At 33.6% G+C, this 21,471-nt stretch overlaps 1 protein-coding gene and 1 pseudogene across 10 annotated transcripts in view; both read right to left on the bottom strand.

Annotated features, from left to right (window-relative positions):
- LOC148628477 (hydroxymethylglutaryl-CoA synthase 1-like) overlaps positions 1–21,250 on the bottom strand; it is a 44,812-nt gene extending 23,562 nt beyond the window's left edge. For 2 of the 9 annotated variants that reach the window (XM_088588140.1, XM_088588213.1), the window contains exons 1-3: positions 16,245–16,397; positions 4,752–5,187; positions 4,055–4,180 (exon numbers count right to left, since the gene is read on the bottom strand). In XM_088588140.1, the coding sequence (XP_088444266.1) occupies positions 4,055–4,180; positions 4,752–5,178 (553 nt within the window). In that variant the 5' untranslated portion in view covers positions 5,179–5,187; positions 16,245–16,397. Of the gene's footprint in view, positions 1–4,054; positions 4,181–4,751; positions 5,191–6,046; positions 6,494–15,880; positions 16,150–16,244; positions 16,398–17,242; positions 17,316–21,235 lie in introns of those variants that run through there. The other 7 variants (XM_088588158.1, XM_088588167.1, XM_088588149.1 and 4 more) reach the window with 7 other exon arrangements.
- On the bottom strand, positions 11,443–15,171 carry LOC148628478 (uncharacterized; annotated as a pseudogene). Its single transcript, XR_015923606.1, has 2 exons — positions 15,021–15,171; positions 11,443–14,811 (listed from the first exon to the last, which is right to left on the bottom strand). The product of XR_015923606.1 is annotated as an uncharacterized LOC148628478 (transcript).
- Positions 21,251–21,471: the final 221 nt, after the last annotated feature.

The following is a 21,471-nucleotide window of genomic DNA, read 5'->3' as shown; positions in this document are numbered from 1 at the left end:
AGGAATGTTCGGATATGCATTCCCTCCATTCAAATTTCTGTCAGCAGATCTTAGGAAGATTGCTTCGGAGCAATGTCTGATCATTCTTATTGCTCCAAGCTTGGTATCCTGATCTTCTTTAACCGTCTTGCGCTCGTCGACTCTTACTACCAGTAAGACACAATCTTCTTTCCCAGTTCAAGGGCAAGATTCTTCATCCAAATCCAGAGAATCTACATCTTTTCATGTAGCTTCTTTCAGGGATAGTTTCAAGGAGAGAGGCTTTTCTGAACGAGCAGCCAGAGACTCTACCAACATTGTATATGATGCTAAGTGGATAATCTTCAGTAGTTGGTGTAGTGAGAAGGAAATCGATCCTCTCAAAATTACTGTTCAGCAGTTAGCGGAATTTCTTATCTACCTTTTTGAAGATAAAAAATTGTCTCCTTCCACAATCAAAGGTTATCGTTCTGCTATTTCCAGAACTATCCACTTGTCTGGTGGTCCTGATTTTGCTGGTAATGAGTACATTTCTCTTTTAGTTAAGAATTTTACTCTTGAACGTCCTAGACAGAAGGTTTTAATTCCATCCTGGAATTTAAGTCTGGTTTTATCATTTTTAAAAACCTTTCCTTTTGAACCAGCTGAAGAAGTAGATATCAAATTTTTGTCATATAAATGTTGTTTTCTACTGGCATTAGCTTCAGGTAGGAGAAGAAGTGAAATACATGCTCTGTCTATTTCTGATTCATGTCTACGGTTCAATAGAGATAAATCTTCAGTCACTCTTTTAACTGATCCAGCTTTTTTAGCCAAAAATCAGATTCCTAGTAGAGGTTCAGAACCAAAAGTTATACCTTCATTGCCTATTGATACTACTTGTAAACTACTTTGTCCTATCAGAATGTTACTCATTTATTTACAAAGAACCCGTAGTATTAGAGCTAAGACTAAGACTAGGCTATTTATTCCTATTATGAAAAATATTAAAGATTTATCAGCAAAAACGTTATCTACCTGGATTTGTAAGACCATTCAGTTAGCTTACAATTCTTCTAGTGAAGAATCTCTGTCTAGTCTGAACATTAAAGCCCACGATGTTAGAGCTATTTCTACATCTTGGGCATTGTTTAATAATACTTCTTTAGAGGAAGTTTTATCAGCAGGTTTCTGGAGAACTGAAAATTCCTTCATTTCTCATTACCCAAGATCATTATCTTCCCAAGCTAAGGGCTTATTTTCATTGGGACCTTTGATAACGGCACAAAAAGTTGTTTTACTTCCTGCATCTTCTGGTTCAGGGGATTCAGCTTTACGTTAGATTCTGTATTTTTTATTAATTTTTAAATTTACTCAGAATTTATGATGGTAACATATTTATTGTAATAAAATTTAACATTTTTATAGTAAAATGGGATTTTATAAAATAAATACTTACCATCATAAATTAAAGGTCCCTCCCAGCCTCCCTTTCATCCCCTGTTATTTTTTTGTATAGCTTCTTGCTTACTTTCAAAAATTAAATGGATGAATAAAGGGTAGATGGCTACTATAAGGTCATCCCACTGGATGATATTTTTAGATAGGGGATTCCACCTGCTTGACTTGCACAGATGGACTTACTCAGAATTTATGATGGTAAGTATTTATTTTATAAAATCCCATTTTACTTTAAAAATGTTAAAATCAAAATGAAAATATTAACACATTTTATCCTTCCAGACGCATTACTCCAAGAAATAAATTCCTTAAATGCAGATTACCAAGATTACCAAGTATTTTTCAAGACCAACAAGTGGCTCCTAGGAGCCTGAATCGGCCACCTGGTTAAGTTTTTGCCTTTTAAAGGCAATAACTCTAACAAAGAGTCGTCAGACAATTTTGACTCCATTGTATTTATTGGACACATTTGTATGCCTTATAATAAGGATCATTTCAGCAATTGAAAGCTATTGGCTAAATCTAACAGATTTGGAGATGTGTGCAAAAATCTGCTGTCTGACCCCATTGTTTTATTTTTAGAAATAGCAGCCATGTTTTTTCAGCGATCAAAAATCTGTCATTTCATTAAAGATACCCTATAAAACAAAAATGTCCACTTTCATTTAATTCTCTAGAGCAGTTTCTGAGGAAAAGATTTTTTAAAGTAATAATATCATAAACAGAAAAAAACGTCCAAAAAGGGAAATAACTCCACCATGGGTCAACAAATTTTCACCAAAATTTGACCACAGATAGAACTCTTCATGCTGAAAAATTTTACCCCTATGTCAGATTTTGGTTAAACCTAACAGTTTTGGAGATATATGCAAAAATCTGCTGTATGACCCCAATGTTCACTTTTTAGTATCAGCAGCCATGCTTTATAACAGATCACAAATCCAAACCCTCATTTTGTTAAGGATGCCCTTTAAAACAAAAATACCAACTTTCATTGAATTCTGTAAAGTAGTTTCTGAGGAGAAGATTTTTTAAAATAATAACATTAAAGACAGCAAAAAACGTCCAATAAGGGCAATAACTCCAACTTGGGTCCACAGATTTTCACCAAATTTTAACAACAGATAGATCTCATCATGCTGAACACTTTTACCCCCCTGGACAGAATTCGGCTAAACCTAACGGTTTTGGAGATAAATGCAAAAAACTGCTGTCTGACCCCTATGTTCTATTTTAGTAACAGTGGCCATGTTTTTCGACGGATCAAAAAAACTCACTTCAATTATATGCAGGATACCCCAAGGAACACTAACACTGAGTTTTGTTTCAATTGGTAAAATAGTGTCAGAGGAGAAGATTTTTGAAAGAAATAACATTAAAAATAGCAAAAAACTTTGAAAAAGGGCAATAACTCCAACATGGCTTAATAGACTATAATGAAATTTTGACCGCAGATAGACCTCATTATGCTGAATACTTTAACTCCCTTCAAAAGGGCTAAACCTAACTATTTTGGAGATATATGCAAAAAACTATTGTCTGACCCCTATGTTCTATTTATAGTAACGGCAGCCATGCTTTTCGACGGATCAAAAATCCCCACAGCAGCTCTATGCAAGATACCTCAAGGAACATTCATACCAAGTTTGGTTCCAATTGGTCAAGTAGTGTCAGAGGAGAAGATTTTTGAAAGAAATAACATTAAAAATAGCAAAAAAATGTCGAAAAAGGGCAACAACTCTAACTCTAATAGATTACCATGAAAATTTGACCGCAGATAGATCTCATCATGCTGAACACTTTTACATCATCAGAATTTGGCTAAACCTAACCGTTTTGGAGATATATGTGAAAAACTACTGTTTTATTTTTGGTAACGACGGCCATGTTTTAAGACGGATCAGAAGTCCCCACACCAGTTCTATGCAGGATACCCCAAGGAACATTCATACCAAGTTTGGTTCGAATTGGTCAAGTAATTTCAGAGAAAAAGAGTTTTGAAAAATTGTTAACAAGGACGGACGACGATGGACACTAAGTGATGGCAATAGCTCACATGGCCTTTGGCCAGGTGAGCTAATAAAAGGAATAACACTTGCACTATATTTTTGTGTAGTGTTCAGAAATAGCAGGGATGTTCCAGTGATAGACGGGTGACATAAGGTACTTTGATCCTGAAGGATTAAAAACCCAAAAACAAAAGGATTTGAAGAATATCTCTATTTGATTTTTTTTAATGAAACCAAGGCCTTTATTCAAAAACTTTTTTCCTTTAACATCAAACTGCTCAAATTTAGTGACATTTTAAATTAATAATGCAAATCATCCAAGGCCATTTTCAGTTAAACAAACCTAGAATACATGACCAGAAAACCTTTTGTAGATTACTGTAGCTACCAATTGTTTGTTTATTTTCCAATTCACAGGAAATACAGTGAATGATAGTCTCGAATTAAAATAGAAAACAAAAAAGATAAAGCCATGAACAAACCTATGTAGGTAACAGCAGATTCTTCTACACCTCACTCTTCAGTATGTCTTCAGACATCAATTCATGAATAAAATGCATTAATAATACAGCACAGAAATAATTATTAGAGATTTTTCATGCAGGACATTTCTTACATGTACAAACCTCTATGAAACACAAGAGGAGCATTTGGACCCAGTAACATTGCAACGGCACCAGCACCACCTGTACACCTGGCATTTCCTGTAGCATAAACAGCTATGTCTCCAGCTACAACAAGGGCATATCGACCTACAAAAAAACACAGTATAATAAATCTAAATCTTTCTACCTATCAGAACTACATGTAAAATGATATGGTAAACAATTATTTTTATGAACACCTGAAGTAAACTTTTAAACGGACATTTTCAATATGGCAGGATCTAGTACTGTTTATTTTATAAAATTATGTGAAAGATGTCTATCATACATGTAATACTTTCAAAGATCAAGGACATGACCTACTGTAAAAGTACTTTAATTCGTGGATACCAATTTTAGTGGATTAGGGAAGAAACACACAAGTTCAAGGATTCTTGAATTCATGGTTTTGATGTTTTCAGTAAACACATTAATGGAAATCTCCTTTTCGTTGGGAACCAAATTTTGTGGTTTGGCCTTCCCACAAAATCCACGGAAATTGGTACCCCATGAACAATAATACTTTTACAGTATGTACCTTAACATGTAATACTAGTTTCAAGTTTAATATCACTATGATTATTGTGAGCAGTTTTTTTCATTTTTAATTTGTTCAGAGAAAACCTAAAAAAATAAAAGTTTATCAAACTTTTACATAGCAATTTTATAGTAAACTTACCATCCCAAGAGCTGGATTCTATCCAATTAATTGCATTAAATAATGCTGAGGTTCCACCAAAGCATGCATTTGTTGTATCAATACCCTCTATATTTGTGTTCTTGCTGGCTTCAAACAACTGCATTAAAACTGTTTTTACACTTTTAGATTTATCAATTATTGTTTCAGTGCCCACTTCCAAGCGACCAATGTCACTGTATGAAATTTTGTTCTTTTCAATCAAATTCTGGACAACAGTCAAACACAAAGAGTTAATATCCTCCCTATCGGTACAAAAACCCATTTTATCCTGTCCAAGTCCAATAGTATATTTTCCTGAGGATACTCCATCAAAAACTTCTAATTCATTTTGGTCAACATATTGTGATGGGAAGTAAACTTCTATTGCAACAATACCAACATTTTGTGGCCAATAATGCTGGTCCATGTTGACAGGCTGCTAGTGTCAAAAAGTAAATTAAAACTTTCAGGAGTGTGATGGGATTTAAGGTTAGTTTTACATCATCTAATAAGACATAAATACATGTAAGTACCAGGATTGAATTTACATAATATACATATATACATATCCTACATGTCAATTGGCCGTAATGGACCCACATCAAGCCATGTGATATAAATCATATTTATCAAAAAAAAAGGATGTTAATTTACTGTGAACCATTGTTTAATCATAAAACCCTGCTTTCCACAAAACAGGAAGATGATATACCAAGAATGAGACCACATTGGACATTAATAACATACATATGCATGTATACTAAAATATTAAATGATTGTGTTGAGAAGTTGCAAAGAAAAATGTAAAAATGTACAAAAACAAAAAATGTATTAAAACCAATAAGGTACATGCAAAAATAAAAACAAAGTTGTGAAACAGAGGACTGAAAATTACCAGAATTTTATCCTACCAAATTGTACAACTTCAGAATATATGTAAAACTTTTCTTTTCAAAATATCAAGTAGCAGTGACGAGTAGGTGTGCTTGCAGTGAAATGTATTCAAGAAAAATTCATTTAATGAAAATCTAAACACCATCCATATTTCAGGCTGTATTTTATGAAAATGATCCATGAAATCCTGAACTTTGTGTAATTTTAATATAAGCACTATGGATAGATTCATAATTCATAAGGCATACAAATGTAGTTTGGTGTCAAAAGGTTGTAGAAAATATGGAGAATCTGTAAATACAAAAAGCTGTGCTTAAGAACCTAGAAAAAATTTGAGCAAGCTCACAAAGAGAATACCACTCACTACTTTAAATGTTAAAACCTCAAATTAGATTATCTACCTTTGGATCCTCCAACAAATACTGCAATCACTGTATACTCCTTCATGTACATGTGTGTTTACATAACATAGATATAAAATTTCATCACAACTCTTTGAGAAGTTAAGGAGGAATTGTGCTTAGATTTAAACATGTACAAGCCTTTAGTTGAATTATCTGCCTCATGCACATTTACATATGAAACAATATCTTCCCATCAAGTTCCATCAAAAGGAGTGTCAGCATAGTCCTACATATGTAAATCCTCTCAAAACATGAATCATCAGAATGGCTACAATTCTTTCCGTGAGAAGTGACTTATGCACTTAGGATGTGATTGTTTGAACTTTTAACGTTCATCATGTGTTATAGGAATTCTCACATATTCCTGTTGGTCATTGGTCGAGACAGTAGGGATATAACAACAACAGACAGTGCATTATCAATTAAGTTAAATGTAATAAAGTTAAACCTGTAAAAGAAATAATTTCAGATTAAGGCTATCTGCCCATTGCTTGAAAGTTGAAATAGGTCATTTCACATATGAACAAGATTGTATTAATCTATTGGATCAATTGAAGATAAGACACATTTCCTTTTATCATGTGATATAAGGCTGATAGAAATAGTTTACTTTTTCATCTCAATGGTAATTTACTGCAATTTTTTCAATGTACTATAAAAAGCTTCTCCAAGGGCAACATGATACAATCACAGCCAGTTGAACACTGTTCACTTGGGGCAAGTGTGGACATAAGAGTGTACTGGCAAATACTGCAGTAATCTGGCGTTTGTCGCCTAAACCACTGATCTCAACTCGTTTCGAACCTTCCGTTGCCATAGCCCAATTTGACACAGGAACAAAATTGATACCAGCACGATCCCAATTTATAATCAAATTTGAAGGAATATCATTGTCACTGACAGTTTTTTCAATTCACTCAAGGTACTCCTCCTTCCATTTACTGAAATTTTCAACCTTGTCGTTTTAGCCGAACTTTTACTTGCATTATTTGATGAACTTCGAATTATTTCACCGACTAGTCTGTTTGCATACAAACATAACGATTGTTTGAAAACAAATTGGTGATTAAAATTTACAAAAGTATAATGGATGAGGTTGAATGAACAAATGAGAACTATTTCTTCTCACTTCTTAAATTTACTCATTAATCTCATTAATCTATCTACCGCTAATACCGGAAATTAAAGGGAAAGTTCCCTGTAAAGTACCAAAGTATCGTATTAAGAAATGTCGGATACATCGGCATAAAATTTCACAGTTTTATTTTCACGGCTGTTGCCGATCCGCGAAAATTAAACCCCCGCAAAAATAACCTGCTATACGGTATACGTTTCTGACATGCTTATACATAGGGACTTACAATTCAATATGAACAAATCAACTGGTCTGGATACAATATTGCATAATATTTTAAAATTCAATCTAAATAATAAGTTCTGTATTCAGGGTGCTTTCAAGGATCACGTGTATCCCATTATCTCAAAAACAGTAAACGTTCATGTAAATTTGCTAGCATACTTCTTAAACTTCTTGTAAAGAGGAACAATTTATCCAAACAAGAGGCTCCCAGGAGCCTGAATCGCTCACCTTGTTGAATTTTGCCTTTCAAAGGCAATAAATTAAACAAGAAGTTGTCCAACAATTTTGATTCAAGAAGTCTTTGGTAGGACTTATCACAAGATCTTTTCAACAATTGAAACTTTCTTTTAATCTATCATAGTTTTCAAGATATTGACTGAAAACTATTTTAAAAAAAAAGTCATTTTATCCCCTTTCAAGGGCAATAACTCTTACAAGGAGTCCGAAGACTTTTGTAGTCCTAATAATATGGTTCATTTTAGCTATTGAAAGAATTTGGATAAACCTAACGGTTTTGGAGATATAGGTGACCCCTATGTTCTATTTTTAGTAATGGTGGCCATGTTTTTTGATGAATCAAAAATCCCCACGATGGTTCTATGCAGTATACCACAAGGAACATTCATACCAAGTTTGGTTTCAATTGGTCAAGTAGTGACAGAGGAGAAGATTTTTGAAAGAAAAAACATTAAAAATAGCAAAAATCCTTGAAAAAGGCCAATAACTCCAACATGGCTTAACAGATTAAAACCAAAATCTGACCAGAGATAGATCTCATCATGCTGAACACTTTAACCCAGTCAAAATTCAGCTAAACCTAACGATTTAGGAGATATATGTGAAAAACTACTGTCTGACCCCTATGTTCTATTTCTAGTAATGGCGGCCATGTTTTTTGACGAATCAAAAATCCCCACACCAATTCTATGCAGGACACCCTAATGAACATTCATACCAAATTTGGTTCTAATTAGTCAAGTAGTTTCAGAGGAGAAGAGTTCTGTAAAATTGTTGACGACGACGACGACGAACGCCAAGTGATGGCAATAGCTCACATGGCCTTTGGCCAGGTGAGCTAAAAATCAGTAAAAGAAAATGAAAAATGTTTAAAATAGTCTTCCAAAAATGATATTATTGAATCGTTTGTCCCCTTGTTACTTAAAAACAGCAAGAAATATTCAAATACTGAATGAAAAATGCAGGTTTCGACTTCTAGAAGAAATCCAATAAAAAAAAAAAAATTGGACCAAACATTTTTAAATGTTGATTTTTTTTTTTTAATTCGAAACCATAAGAGATATGGTTCCAATCATATCTTTGTAACAGACAAAAATGTGTCGCTTGGAATTGTATTTTGTCACAGCCTTAAAATATAACTATAGGTGTCCCAAAATGTTCTATATTTGGACCTCTATTTTTTATATTATTTGTAAGGGTACAGTAAACAAGAGAACCAAGATTCTAGCAAAAATCACCAGAATGTAATCCAAGGACAAAGACCAGACATGAAAAACAGGTAAGCACAACAAAGAGCATAAAATAGCTAAAATAATACATACAAAGTAAAAAAAGTAAATAGGCAACTCTGATTCTACTAAAAACTGGGCAATGGCCCAGGGCAACAGTAGGGTAACCGTTCTTTGCTTTTTTAGAAATACCCATCTAGTTGCTCATAAAAAGTCAATTCCAGGGCAGAGGAAAGAGGAAAGAAAAACTATAACATGTTGAACAAATCAGTTTTCATGGCACAGATGGATACACCCTAACAATCCACGAATTCATGACGACCATAAAACTTCTGTAGTGATGACTTCAAATTTGTAGCAACATAACCCTCTTCCTCTGGCATACCTATGAGTTATGATATTAAAATTCCATACACATGTGCTAAAGGGATGTTGCTACAGATGAAAGGAAAGTTGACAATACAGAATGAAAAGTCATCACATTTGTGGTATAGTTTGGTCAATAGTTTTCCTTTACCATCGATCTCTTAGTTTAGGTCAAGATATGAGGCTAACTTCACAGTGTCTGTAGTATCCTTTATCTCAAGTTCTTTGCGGTAGATGAAATGTATCAAAATCCGTGAAACTAGGATTGTTCAACAATAAGATGTCATCTACATAATGAAGACAGAGATTGAAAGATCTAGCTAAACTATATTCCTTCTTTTGGATGAGATCAGCTATAAAGTCAGCCTCATAAGAGTGAAGGAATAGGTCAATAAGTAGAGGAGCATAATTTGTTTCCATTGGAATGCTGACCATTTGTTGAAAAACGCACCCACTATACTGGACAAATATGTTAACCATAAAAAAAATTGAGCATTTTGAACACAATTTCTTTGGTAAATTTGGAAGATGATTTGGAATTATTTTTTACAAAGTATCTACCAAGTACTACATATTTGCATCTAGGTGTACTGTCTTTTTTGGAGTAACAACAATGTATAATACATTAAGGATTTTAACTGAGTATGGGGAATATAAGTATAAAGCGTTGAAAAATCATAGGTGTTAATGTTATTGTGTTCTGATAATAATCTTGAATTGAGGGTCTCCAGAAGATCTTTCAAATTTTTCAGGATCCACATTGAATAAATACTACTACAGGAGTAACAAGTATTGTGGTAGGACTTGGGGCCCAATTTGACAGCTGTGATTATAGAAGTTTTGAAAGATGATTTTTTAATATTAAAAAAGTGTTTTGTGATATAAGAAATCTAATTTGTAATATTAGAAAATGAATTTGTAATATTAAAAAATCATTTTTTAATATTAGAAAATACTCGTTTTTGTCCACTTTGGCTTGCCATATATTTGCAGTGTTCATTTCATATAGAGTAGGGCTCAAGCTACTTGAGAGAAATGGGGAGAAGCAGGGTAGGAAACTCACTCAAATTCTAGCCAGTCCTGAATACAATTTTTAAATATATTTACTATATGGCTATAATAATTTTTGCTATAATTAGCCAGTCTCGGGCTGGCGGTCAGGCTACTATTTCTAACTCTGGGATAAGTGACTTCTCTTTCAGAAAAAAACCAGGGTGATGAGAAACAAAGTTCAATCATTCACTAACAATTTTATCAATTATATGTAATATATGCACAATAAGCAAGTATTTCTTTTGATGTTTATTTTCTTTTATTGAGAATATTTCACTTTTCCTATAAATATTTTGCAAAAGATCAGCCTGCTGACTGAATGACTGATTGTATTTATGAAATCAAGTTACTATAACTCAACCTTCGTTCCAAATGTATAACTGCAAAACTAATAAATGACTGAGCATAAAAAAATGTCTTGCAAGGTCCTTAGGCATTTTATGTGATCTTTTGATTTTGTCCCCTTTTTAACAGCACAGTTTGAAAATTTCAGGCAGGGACAATATTTTGTTGGAATTTTCATTTGTGCTTGTATTTTTTCCTGGGCCCCATTTAATCCATAATGTTTTCTTAGACAAATATCCTGTCCCTGGATACACAGGTGTACATTTAAGTTGATCAAGAGTATCAGTATCCTGTTCCAAAATTTATTTTTAACAAATCAAAATTGGAGACTCCATTGACACTTAGTTGAAACTTATCTTAAGCTGAAGAAATGTTCTGATGAAACGGAGAAGTTACTGTTCAAACATGGAATAAGAACATCAAATTAAATGCTTTATTTTTTTAACCTTATTTCCATTTGAAATAAATCTGACCCAACAAGATATGGCATGACAAATTTGCAGGTTTTATTATTACATGTAAGTATGAATGATAATTCAAGAATTAGTGAAAGAAGGAGTGAAGAATGTTCATTCTGTATTCTGTTCAAACACATGTGTTGCGAAAAGCTTATTTTAAATATGGTGTAGATTGACTTATTTTCATTTATGCCTAGAGAATCCAAGTCACCCACACTGAGCAATTCAAAATCAAGGATTTAGCCAGGATTTTCAACCCATTAGTCACTTTTGCGTAAGACTAAATCTCAATACTGTTTTTCTTCTCGCGTTGCAAATTTATCAGCATGCATGTATATACATACATATAATAACATGTTTATTTCTATTTTAGCACTGGTATATAAATAACAGATAATTCATATTAATAAAAAATATATAACAACATACAGTTTCTACATTAGCAACTATTCATGAATAAAAAATGCAAAAAAATACTTTGTTACTGTGTCATACATATCATGTGTGTAAAAATCTAAAAATTATATACATCAGCTACTATTGTTGGCATGTGTCTAAGAATGTAAAGCACTGTTTACTTGATCAGTAATGCATAAACGTCCTGTCCTTAGCCATACACCACAAAGTGAAAGCCCTCTTAAAATCAAAAGGAACCCATATCAGAAGGATGGAGACAAACTTTAAGAAGAGTGTTCACTGATTCCACCTTCAACCTATTCCTCAGACTGATCTTGATCAGATTGTACCTACTAAAGCCCCTCTCACAGTCCACAGAAGATACAGCAGAAAGAAGACAAACAGAGAGCAATTTAGAAACATTAGGATAGTCATCAGAAAAACTGCCCTTGGATAACAAAGAAGACAGAGTATCTGCCATACTCAAACCTCTATACCCTACAAGAACATGCCTCATCATAGACCATTCCTCTCTAAAATACACCTCACTGATCAAAGCACTGTACTCACCCTTGTCCTGTCCAAAATGCCTACAAAGAAAATCCACATGAACACTGCCATAGGAAACAAGCTCCTGATTACCCTTCTCTGGAATCAACTTGGGATCAAAGATAGAAAGAGCATTGAAAATGTCCTGTGATGGGAAACGACTCTGAAGATTAGAAACTAACTGGTCAATAAACCTCACCTTAAGATTGTCAAAGTTGGACTTCTGAGCTGCACTGTACTTGATCAAGTCACCATGGAACATGAAATGACCCTTCTCCTCAACATCAGTAGAAACCTGAGACAAGAATGACTTCAACCTAGGACCTGGAGTAGTTTTCATGTCAGATATAGCAGAACAAGCAGGATCCAAAGCCTCCTTAACAACAGTGAAAGTAAGATCTTCCTTCTGAAACACTCTACTAACCCTACAAACTAAACACATGACATCAGCCATAAAGTGTGAAACTGCCAGAACTCAAGGAAGTCACTCCTTGCTCAAATTCTAGCTTCATGGATTTGGTCTGGACTGCCCGTTTATGATCAGCAGTGTTGATGTGCTTCTGTATATTATCTTTTAGGAATGCGTTGCTTCCGATAGAAAATGTATTGGTAAGTCCAGCAACTTGGCAGTCACGGCAGTACATCGCCCCATCTTTGTAGTATATGCATGGAAATATCTTTGATCACTCTGGTTTAAATTTTGACTTTAATAGTCGATCACTGCAACTCTTTGTAGTTGTTGACTTATTTTTAGACTTTTGACCTTTAGGTACGTTGTCATGTAATGACGAACTAAAACAGTTCGTAATGGCGGACATAGTTGCGATTCGAAACTTTAGCAAATTTTCATACATTCGTACATGTATCTTGTAGGTGTTTCAATTGTTTCATTTATCTAAATCAATGATAGAACATAAATGAAGATGAAGTGAAGTTTCACATTTATGTATATATTAAAACAAAATTTACAGCTTTTATTTTTCAACAACACAATATTAGTGACTAAAATTATATATAACTCCTGTTTTGTTGACATTTTGAACAGTTAATATGTACATGTGAAATCACGCACGATAAGAGTTGGGAGGAACTTTTTACTTTTAGACGGGAATAACAAAATTTTTCACCTGAAATATGAAAGAAAGTTCTAACCAACTTAGTTCAATGCATCAGGCATACAATATAGGTCATAACAAGGAGAATTATTGTCTTGATGGTAGCCTGCACAGTAATCTTACAAGAGTATTGATGAAATTGCTTGGATTAAATCAACACTACGATTCCAGTAAAGAGTGAGATTACTTACATGAACACTTTCATGTACACATGTAGGTGGTAAAAACTGATTATGAACTAAACAATAAAGGTATTCACTTATAGGTTATATACCTTATCCATACTATGTCATTTAGCAGAAAAGAATATTTCATGCCTTTTGACCTTAGAAGTACAGTCTTATCAACATAAGCCCAAATAAAAAAAAAATATGTGCAAGGAAGTCGGTATTATTTTACAAGTAAGTATAAAGAAAAAAAATAAAAAGTAGCAGGTAAACAAATGAAAATTTTGCAAGAGTTAATCCATTTTTGAGAATAGTGTAGCCATCCAAAGATGAGCAAGAAGCTGTCCAATTTTGCCAGCTAACAGCTTCTATTGAAATCCCTGATCTTACAAGAGTGTTAATGAAAGACTTTCTAGTCATCTCAACCATAGAACGTTTCGGCCACAGTACTTTTCGGCTATAGTCCATCTCGGCCATAGTCATTTCTGCCATAGTTTTCAATATGTATTCATATGATATATCATAAGTAAATTAACATTTAATTGGTTTCATTATGATTGTTATCTTTTTTTGGGTGGTAAAGTAGTTTTATTAGAGTTAAATAGTGTTTTATGTTATACAGAATCGATGATATACAAACTGCAAATCTTTGTAAAGAATGATATGTGGAGAAAAATAATATACCTCTTGCACATACTTAAGAGGACTCTGTATCTTTGGAGTGTAATTAGGTAAAATTGATTTCAGATACACGGTTTTCGGTGCATTTAATGGACTATATAATATTTAATTACAGGTCTATGCTATAGCATAACCAATGTTTTAGTGACCGAAGGAGAGGATTAAAATACTAGTAATTTAAGAAAGAACATTCAAATTTTCTTGTATGTTAATCATCATAAAGTGAATACAACAATTACAAAAAAAAACACACACACAGCACTCGCTCTAATCAGCACTATATTAAGCACAATTTGAAAACAAAAAAGCACATGCTCTAACACCCATTCACAGACTCAAACCATACAAAAACAAATTTACGCACTATAATACAAAAGGTGATAGTTGGCACAGATATACTTTCATAATAAAGAAACACTACATTTAATCAAGTCTTCAACTTTAAATTATTAATTATACATTGTCATATTGTACACAACTATGTCAATTCAAAGTCAAGTCTTTAGTCTGAATCAGAATCACACAATGGCAAGTCTTCTGGATTTGGAAGGGCTGGAGAATACAAATTCCCCACAGCCCTGAGAAAGTCTCTGGTGTTGATGCTGTTGTCTTGGTATTGGTACCACCGAAATGACAGGCAGCCTTAAAGGTTCTTGTAGGTATCTCTCTGGTAGCGAGATACTTGCTGTTCACCTACAAGTTGGTGCAAGATGGTGATAGTCTTACCTTCTTTCTGAAAAGCTGGCACAATCTTGTAAAAGTGAAATTGGTGCGACCTGCTTTACCATTAAAGAGTCTGTGCCAACCTGAAAAAATGCAAAATATATTAAGAACGTATAGATGGATATTTGGCAACATTTCAGTTAACATAAAACAGTAAATATACTAGGATACTGACTAATTTCACAGTAGCTTTATTACTAATAATTTACACTTTTTTAGATTCATTAAAAAAATTCATTAATTTTTCAAGAACTGTTGTATATAGATAAATAAAAAATAAAGAAAAAATTACCCTCAATGTCATTGTTCGTTCTGACAGTCTGACCAAAATCTGACCACTGCTGTACTGTCCAGATGTCACTGATGAACCAGGTACAGGCAATGTAGGCAACAAGCTGTTTTACCTGCTGCCAATTTTCACAAGAATTACACTGAAGAGCATGTTGCCATGGTCAGACATGTTGGTAGCATAGCACACATGGAAACACCATGATAAATAGTGAAAGGGATTAGCATGTTAGGCTCCTTTTTATGTCGTTTGGTCGGAACTTCAAAGCATTACTCAAACGGCTTGTGTAGTAACAGCAATTTTCTCCTCTTCCCTCCCTTTTTTTCATCTAGATATCAGCTTGGGTACACAGCTTGGTTATTTATTGTTCCATAAATTTTCTGTGTTGCTTCATTAATATAATTGGTGTTTCCTCATTAGTTTATAACAATTCATTATTTGCTAATGTTTATCAGACATAAATGATAATCAATCTGCTCAGTTATACTGTTTATCTTTTTATGATTAATCCTCTCATTTAATAAATTTTGATTTTATCTTTATTTTACTTACATGAGTTTTTTTAATACAAATTGGTGTAATATTTAAAGCTGAGGACAATATTAAAAAATGTGTGGACAAAATATACTGTGGCCAAGATAACTATTGCCGAAGTGACTATGGCCCAGGTGGTAGTATGGCCAAAACAACTTGTATCGAACGAAAGTCACCTTTCTAAAATATACAGGGTTGGTAGTTCAGAAATTTTTTTCCCAGAAATTGGTAGGGTCAGTCAATGACAGGAACCACACGTAAATTTTTTATTTGGCCTTTGGAAAAACTTCTTCTCTAATAATTAGTGACTGACTGTTGAAACAACTTACGACTGAAGCACCAGGCAACTCCTGGAACCTTGAAGTAGACACTGAGTAATGATTGAGGTTAGATCAAGAAAGTATCGATATAGCTCACATATTTAAATCAATAAGGAAAAATTATAATCCAAGGTGATGTAAAACTGCAATATTTCGTCCTCATACAGGTTACACTTGTCTAATCATACATGTACTTCTATACCAAAATTGGCAAAAATGGTAAACATCACATTTAATAATAGATCATGACCTTTGCGGAACCTTATTGTGATTTTACTTGTAAATTCTAATAAAACACGCACCGTAAATCACATTCTTACATACAAACAGGGTGAAATATCGCGAACTATTTTTGTTAGCCACGTTCTCTTACCTTAATCACTTAAGTCTGAAAGGTTGGTTTTTTTTTTCATAAGCTATCCACGAGGTTAATATACACCCGGAAGTAAACAAACCTACAATATATGTTTCACGAAACCGGATTGGGCTAGCAATAAGCCGGACCAGCCGTTCGTATTCAATGCGAATGCTAATCCAGTATCGTCATTTTCACTTAAAATGAATTTTCAATGATGTATATTTAAATAATGCATGGCATGGTATTGGTTGCAAAGTTTAATCATTTTCTTTTGAATGTGATATTTTCTATTCAATTCCATTCAATTGGTATATTTTTTATTTGACGTATACATCGCATCTAACCCAAAGAACCTGAGATAAAGAATACTACAAACACTGTAAAGTCTGCCTCATATTTTGATCTACTCTTAGAAATCTATGGTAAAGGAAAACTATGGACCAAACTTTTACGACAAACGTGATGATTTTTCATTCAGAATTGTCAACTTTCCTTTCATCTGTGGCAACATCCCTTCAGTACTTGCGTATAGAGTTTTCATATCACAACTCATACGTTATGCCAGAGATTACAAATTTGATTTCTAATATGATCACAGAATCCATTTTTAATATTAAAAAATCATAACGTTTGAGTTGTGATATGAACACTCCATACGCAGGAGCTGAAGGGATGTTTGCTACGGATGAGATATAGGTTGTCGTAACAGTAGACAAAGCCCAAAACAACATTATTTTGTCTGCAAAACCCATTACATTTAATGTTTATTATCAGAGGTAGACGTAGAAAATAATAGCAGTAATAAGACCTATATTTCTACCAAAAAGGAGATAGTGGAAAACCATAAATCTGTGCTATCCTCTTTTGGTCCTACCAATGACAATGATTGTGATCTACCGTCACTGTACTGGATTCCTAAACTCCACAAGAATCCAAACGAACAACGCTGCATAGCTGGATCTGCAAAATGTACCACCAAACCTATTTCAAAACTTTTAACTTTCTATACTCACAGCTGTCAAAGAGGGTCTGCAGTCCTACCACGACACTTGTTACTCCCGTAGTGGTATTGATTCATCGTGGATCCTGAAAAATTCGAAAGATCTTCTGGAAACCCTTAAGTCAAGATTATTATCAAAATACAATAGCATTAAAACTGTTGATAAACTGTTAAAACTTTATACTTCCCCATACTCAGATAAAATCCCGACTCAAAAACATTAACTTCTTGTTACTAAAAAAAAGACAGTAAATGTAGATATAGATATGTAGTTCTTGTAAGAGAATCCTCATACTTTGTTAGAAAATAATTCAAAATCATCTTCCAAAAATACCAAAGATGTTTTCAAAACGTTCGAATTTTTTATCGACAATATATTTGTCCAGTGTGGTGGACGCGTTTTTCAACAAGCGGTCGGCATTCAAATGGGGACAAATTGTACTCCTCTACTAACTGACCTATTCCTTCACTCTTATTAGGCTGATATTATAGCTGATCTGGTCCAAAAAAAAAAAGAAACATCCATTAGCTTTTAATCTCAGTCTCTGTTATATAGATGACGTGTTATCGTTCCAAAATCATAGTTTCAGAGATTTGATACATCGCATCTACCCCCAAAGAATTTTAGATGAAGGATACTACGGACCCCGTAAAGTTAGTCTCATATCTTGACCTATACTTAGAGATCGATGGTAAGGGAAAACTATTGACCAAACTTTACGACAAACGTGATGACATTTCATTCCGTATTGTCAACTTTCTTTTCATACATGGCAACATCCCTTCAGTACCTCCACATGGAGTTTTCATATCACAACACATACGTTATGTCAGAGCTTGCCGTAACTACGCAGACTTTTTTGTGTCGCGCTAGACTTCTTACAACTAGGCTTCTGGAACAGGTACTCCAGCAGTGCAATAGTTTGTCTGACAAGCTATTTTCTGACTTGGTGCCATCAATTCCAATAATACGTTGTAGGAGTACTAGAACAGGGTCATGTTGCTACAAGACTGAAGACATCACTACAGAACTTATCGTCGGCATCATGAACTCGTGGATCGTTACGGTGTATCCATCTGCATTATGAAAACTGATTTGTTCAATCTGTCGTGGTTTTCCTTTCCTCTTTCGTCTACCATAGACTTGACTTTTTATGAGCAACTCGGCGGTTATTTCTAGAAAAGCAGAGGACGCTTACCCTATCGGTGCAACTGGTCCGTGCTCCTATTTTAAGTGGAACAAGTGAGCTCTATGTTAAATATCCAAACGACCTTATAGTTAGAGGTAGCTTATATAAACACAGAAAAATGCAAAAACTTGCAAATGTAAATGTAAAGAGTTCAAATCTTGTATCATACAGAAACTAACTGGACTTTATGAGAATGATTCTGAAAGTATTCGCCATTACTAACAAAAATCAAAGACTGAAGTCTTCAAATTCGCTAACCCGGGTAATGTCCAAAGCCCACTGATCATTTCATGAAACCTTCCCGTTCTCATACAAGCAAGAAACACACGTACGACACACGTGTTTGATATTTAAGAGGTACATTTTTATCTCATATGAATCTGGAACTACGACGCTTTGGTGGTGAACACGGCGAAGATCTGCTGGATTATGTGGCGTATGACTACACATTGATGCAAATCATATGCGAATCTTAAATACAGAAATTACGAGTGCAAGAAGTCGCTAACACTATTAGCAACTTAAAAAGATGATGACAAAAAACCTGACCCTTCAGAGAAAAATTAATCGGTTGAATGGGTGAAATATTTTCAAAATTTGTTCAATCTTAATGATAATATAAGAAAACAAACCAGTTATTTCAACGATGTGATTAACAAGAATGATGGTAGGATGACATTCTGTGAATTAGATAATAGACTTACCGTAGATGAGATCATTACAAGTCTAAAATTACTAAAGAACAAAAAGGTGGTCGGTTTGGATAAGATCAAGAACAAAATGCTTTAAAATAGTAGAACATCTGCATTGGCATATATTGTGAAACTTTTCATTTTTTTTTAAATATGTAGGCTCTCCAACCATATATCACATTTTGCATGATTCTTATATGGAGTACTACTTAATTATTTGCGGATGATTTGATATTATTGTCAAAATCTGAGTCTGGTTTGCAGCATGGTTTGGATGAGTTATCGTTATATTGTGACAAATATGGACCTTCGGTGAATTAGTAGAAAACAACAATTTTTTTTTCAAAATCAGGTAAATCACCAAAAGTAAAATTCACATATAAGGTCGACTTTATTAATGCTCTAGTTCGTACTTATATTTTGGTACTGTATTAATTTCATACAATGAGTAACCTTTTTTTTTTATGACGCAATAAATAGCATGGAAATTCTTTTTAAATACCACCGGTATATTCACGCCGCAATGGAAGAGAGGGGTTTAGCGCGCTGTAAAGCCAAGACTTGACCCACCATTTCGTATGAAATGCGTTTATCAAGTCAGGACCATTGCGGTACCAGCTGCTCCGGTGGTGTAATATATATTTTGTCAGATTTGTTGTGGACTTGACTTGATTATGGATCGGATTAGTGTTTGGCAATTTTGTTGTTAGCGAATTTTCAATTTGTTAGACTGGTTTACACGCGAGCATTAAAAGCATATTTTAAATTTATAAAATGCTTTGGGTGTATAAAAGCACAACGTTACATATTTAATTTATTTATTTGACCATTACATGCAACCAGTTTTGTTATGTGGAAGACAAATGTGGGGCATCATAAATCCCTTCTCAAATATGATCAAACGCAAAAAAAAGAAGAGTATTCTATTAATATGTCGGCTGCAAAAAATTATTGTGAGAAACTCCATATCAAGTTTTTGAAACAAATAGCAGGAGATCATAGTAAATCGTCAAATAATATGCAACATTATATCATTGGGTAATTTGGAAGATATCCCTTTTGCGTTGACGTTCTCACAAATACGATTAAGTATCTTACTTGGTTGTGATCAAATAATTCTTCATTCATATAAAGAAAATGTTATGTTAGTATTGTTTGACAATGGAAACAACTGTTGGTTGTCAAGTATATATATTTTTTGCTAAATCAATTGAATATTGAAACGAATGAATTGTCTAATGTTATAAACAAATTTAAAACTTTGTTAATAGAAAAAATGCAAATGCAAGTGAAAGTAAGGCTTGGAGAAGTTTATTAATGAACAGGTTGAAAATTGGAAACGTTTGCATTATTTAAAAATGGATTCGTGTAGGTAAACACTATCAGGAATTTTGATTTAAGAAAATATTATATGTCCTTTAGAATCAGTTATCATTCATTAGAAAAAGAGAGAGGTCGTCATAAGAAAAGAAACAGATGACAGAAAATGCAATATGTGCGACGCTAATTGCATCGAAGATGAAATTCATTCTCTACTTGAATGAAAACTATAGACAACACTCATGGACTTTTTAGAAAACTTTTGTTTAAATTTTGCCTTTCACAACGAGATGAATTGATTTAATTAGTGATAAATGAAAATGAGGAGGTAATCAACCAACTTGCAAAGTCCATATATATATATACACAAAAGTAAAAAAAATAATCCCAAAGATCCCTGTAATCACCATGCTCCTGTGTAATAATGTCAGAGAAATTTTATTTTCATTTTATTGTTTCATCTGTAGTATGCTAATTATTAACTATCATATATGTATTCCAAACTCCCCAACGTATGACCGATGATCAGTTTTAATAAATTATTCTATTGTATTCTAGCTTTCACAAACTCTGACAGCGAATCGATATCTTAGTGGAAGTTTGATATTTGTTACAAGTTTTGCGCAAAATCAAATAAATTGTCCAAGGAAAGAAGGTTTACAATCCAACTGGATACAACTTGGTTCTAAATATAGTAGAAAGGCAATGAGAGATTAGCTAAAAATCGAACAAGGACTCTTCAGTTAAACAAAAAAAAATAGATGAAAAGGGTTCAATTCGCGGCTTTGGTTTCTGATAACTTACCTGGTTTGCCATGTAGATGACATGAGAATGTTCAGATAAAGCTTATCATATCAAGATATAGTATCTCTATTATAAATATTGATATCTATTAGTGAAGTTCAGTGATCTGATTACTATTTGTTGGACAATAGGACTGTCAGCCACATTACAGCCAATGCAATTTGTCCTCACCTTTATCAATGACGAACTGTCGCGGCTAGAAGGTATCGACAAGAGTTGATTTAAACTTTCTATTA

The sequence above is a fragment of the Perna viridis genome, chromosome 1, assembly GCF_037379345.1.
Source record: "Perna viridis isolate PV_CMFRI_1.1 ecotype Kerala chromosome 1, ASM3737934v1, whole genome shotgun sequence".
Lineage (NCBI taxonomy): Eukaryota > Metazoa > Mollusca > Bivalvia > Mytilida > Mytilidae > Perna > Perna viridis.
Note: the sequence above shows the minus strand (reverse complement) of the source record. Positions and strands in the feature narration are given on the sequence as shown.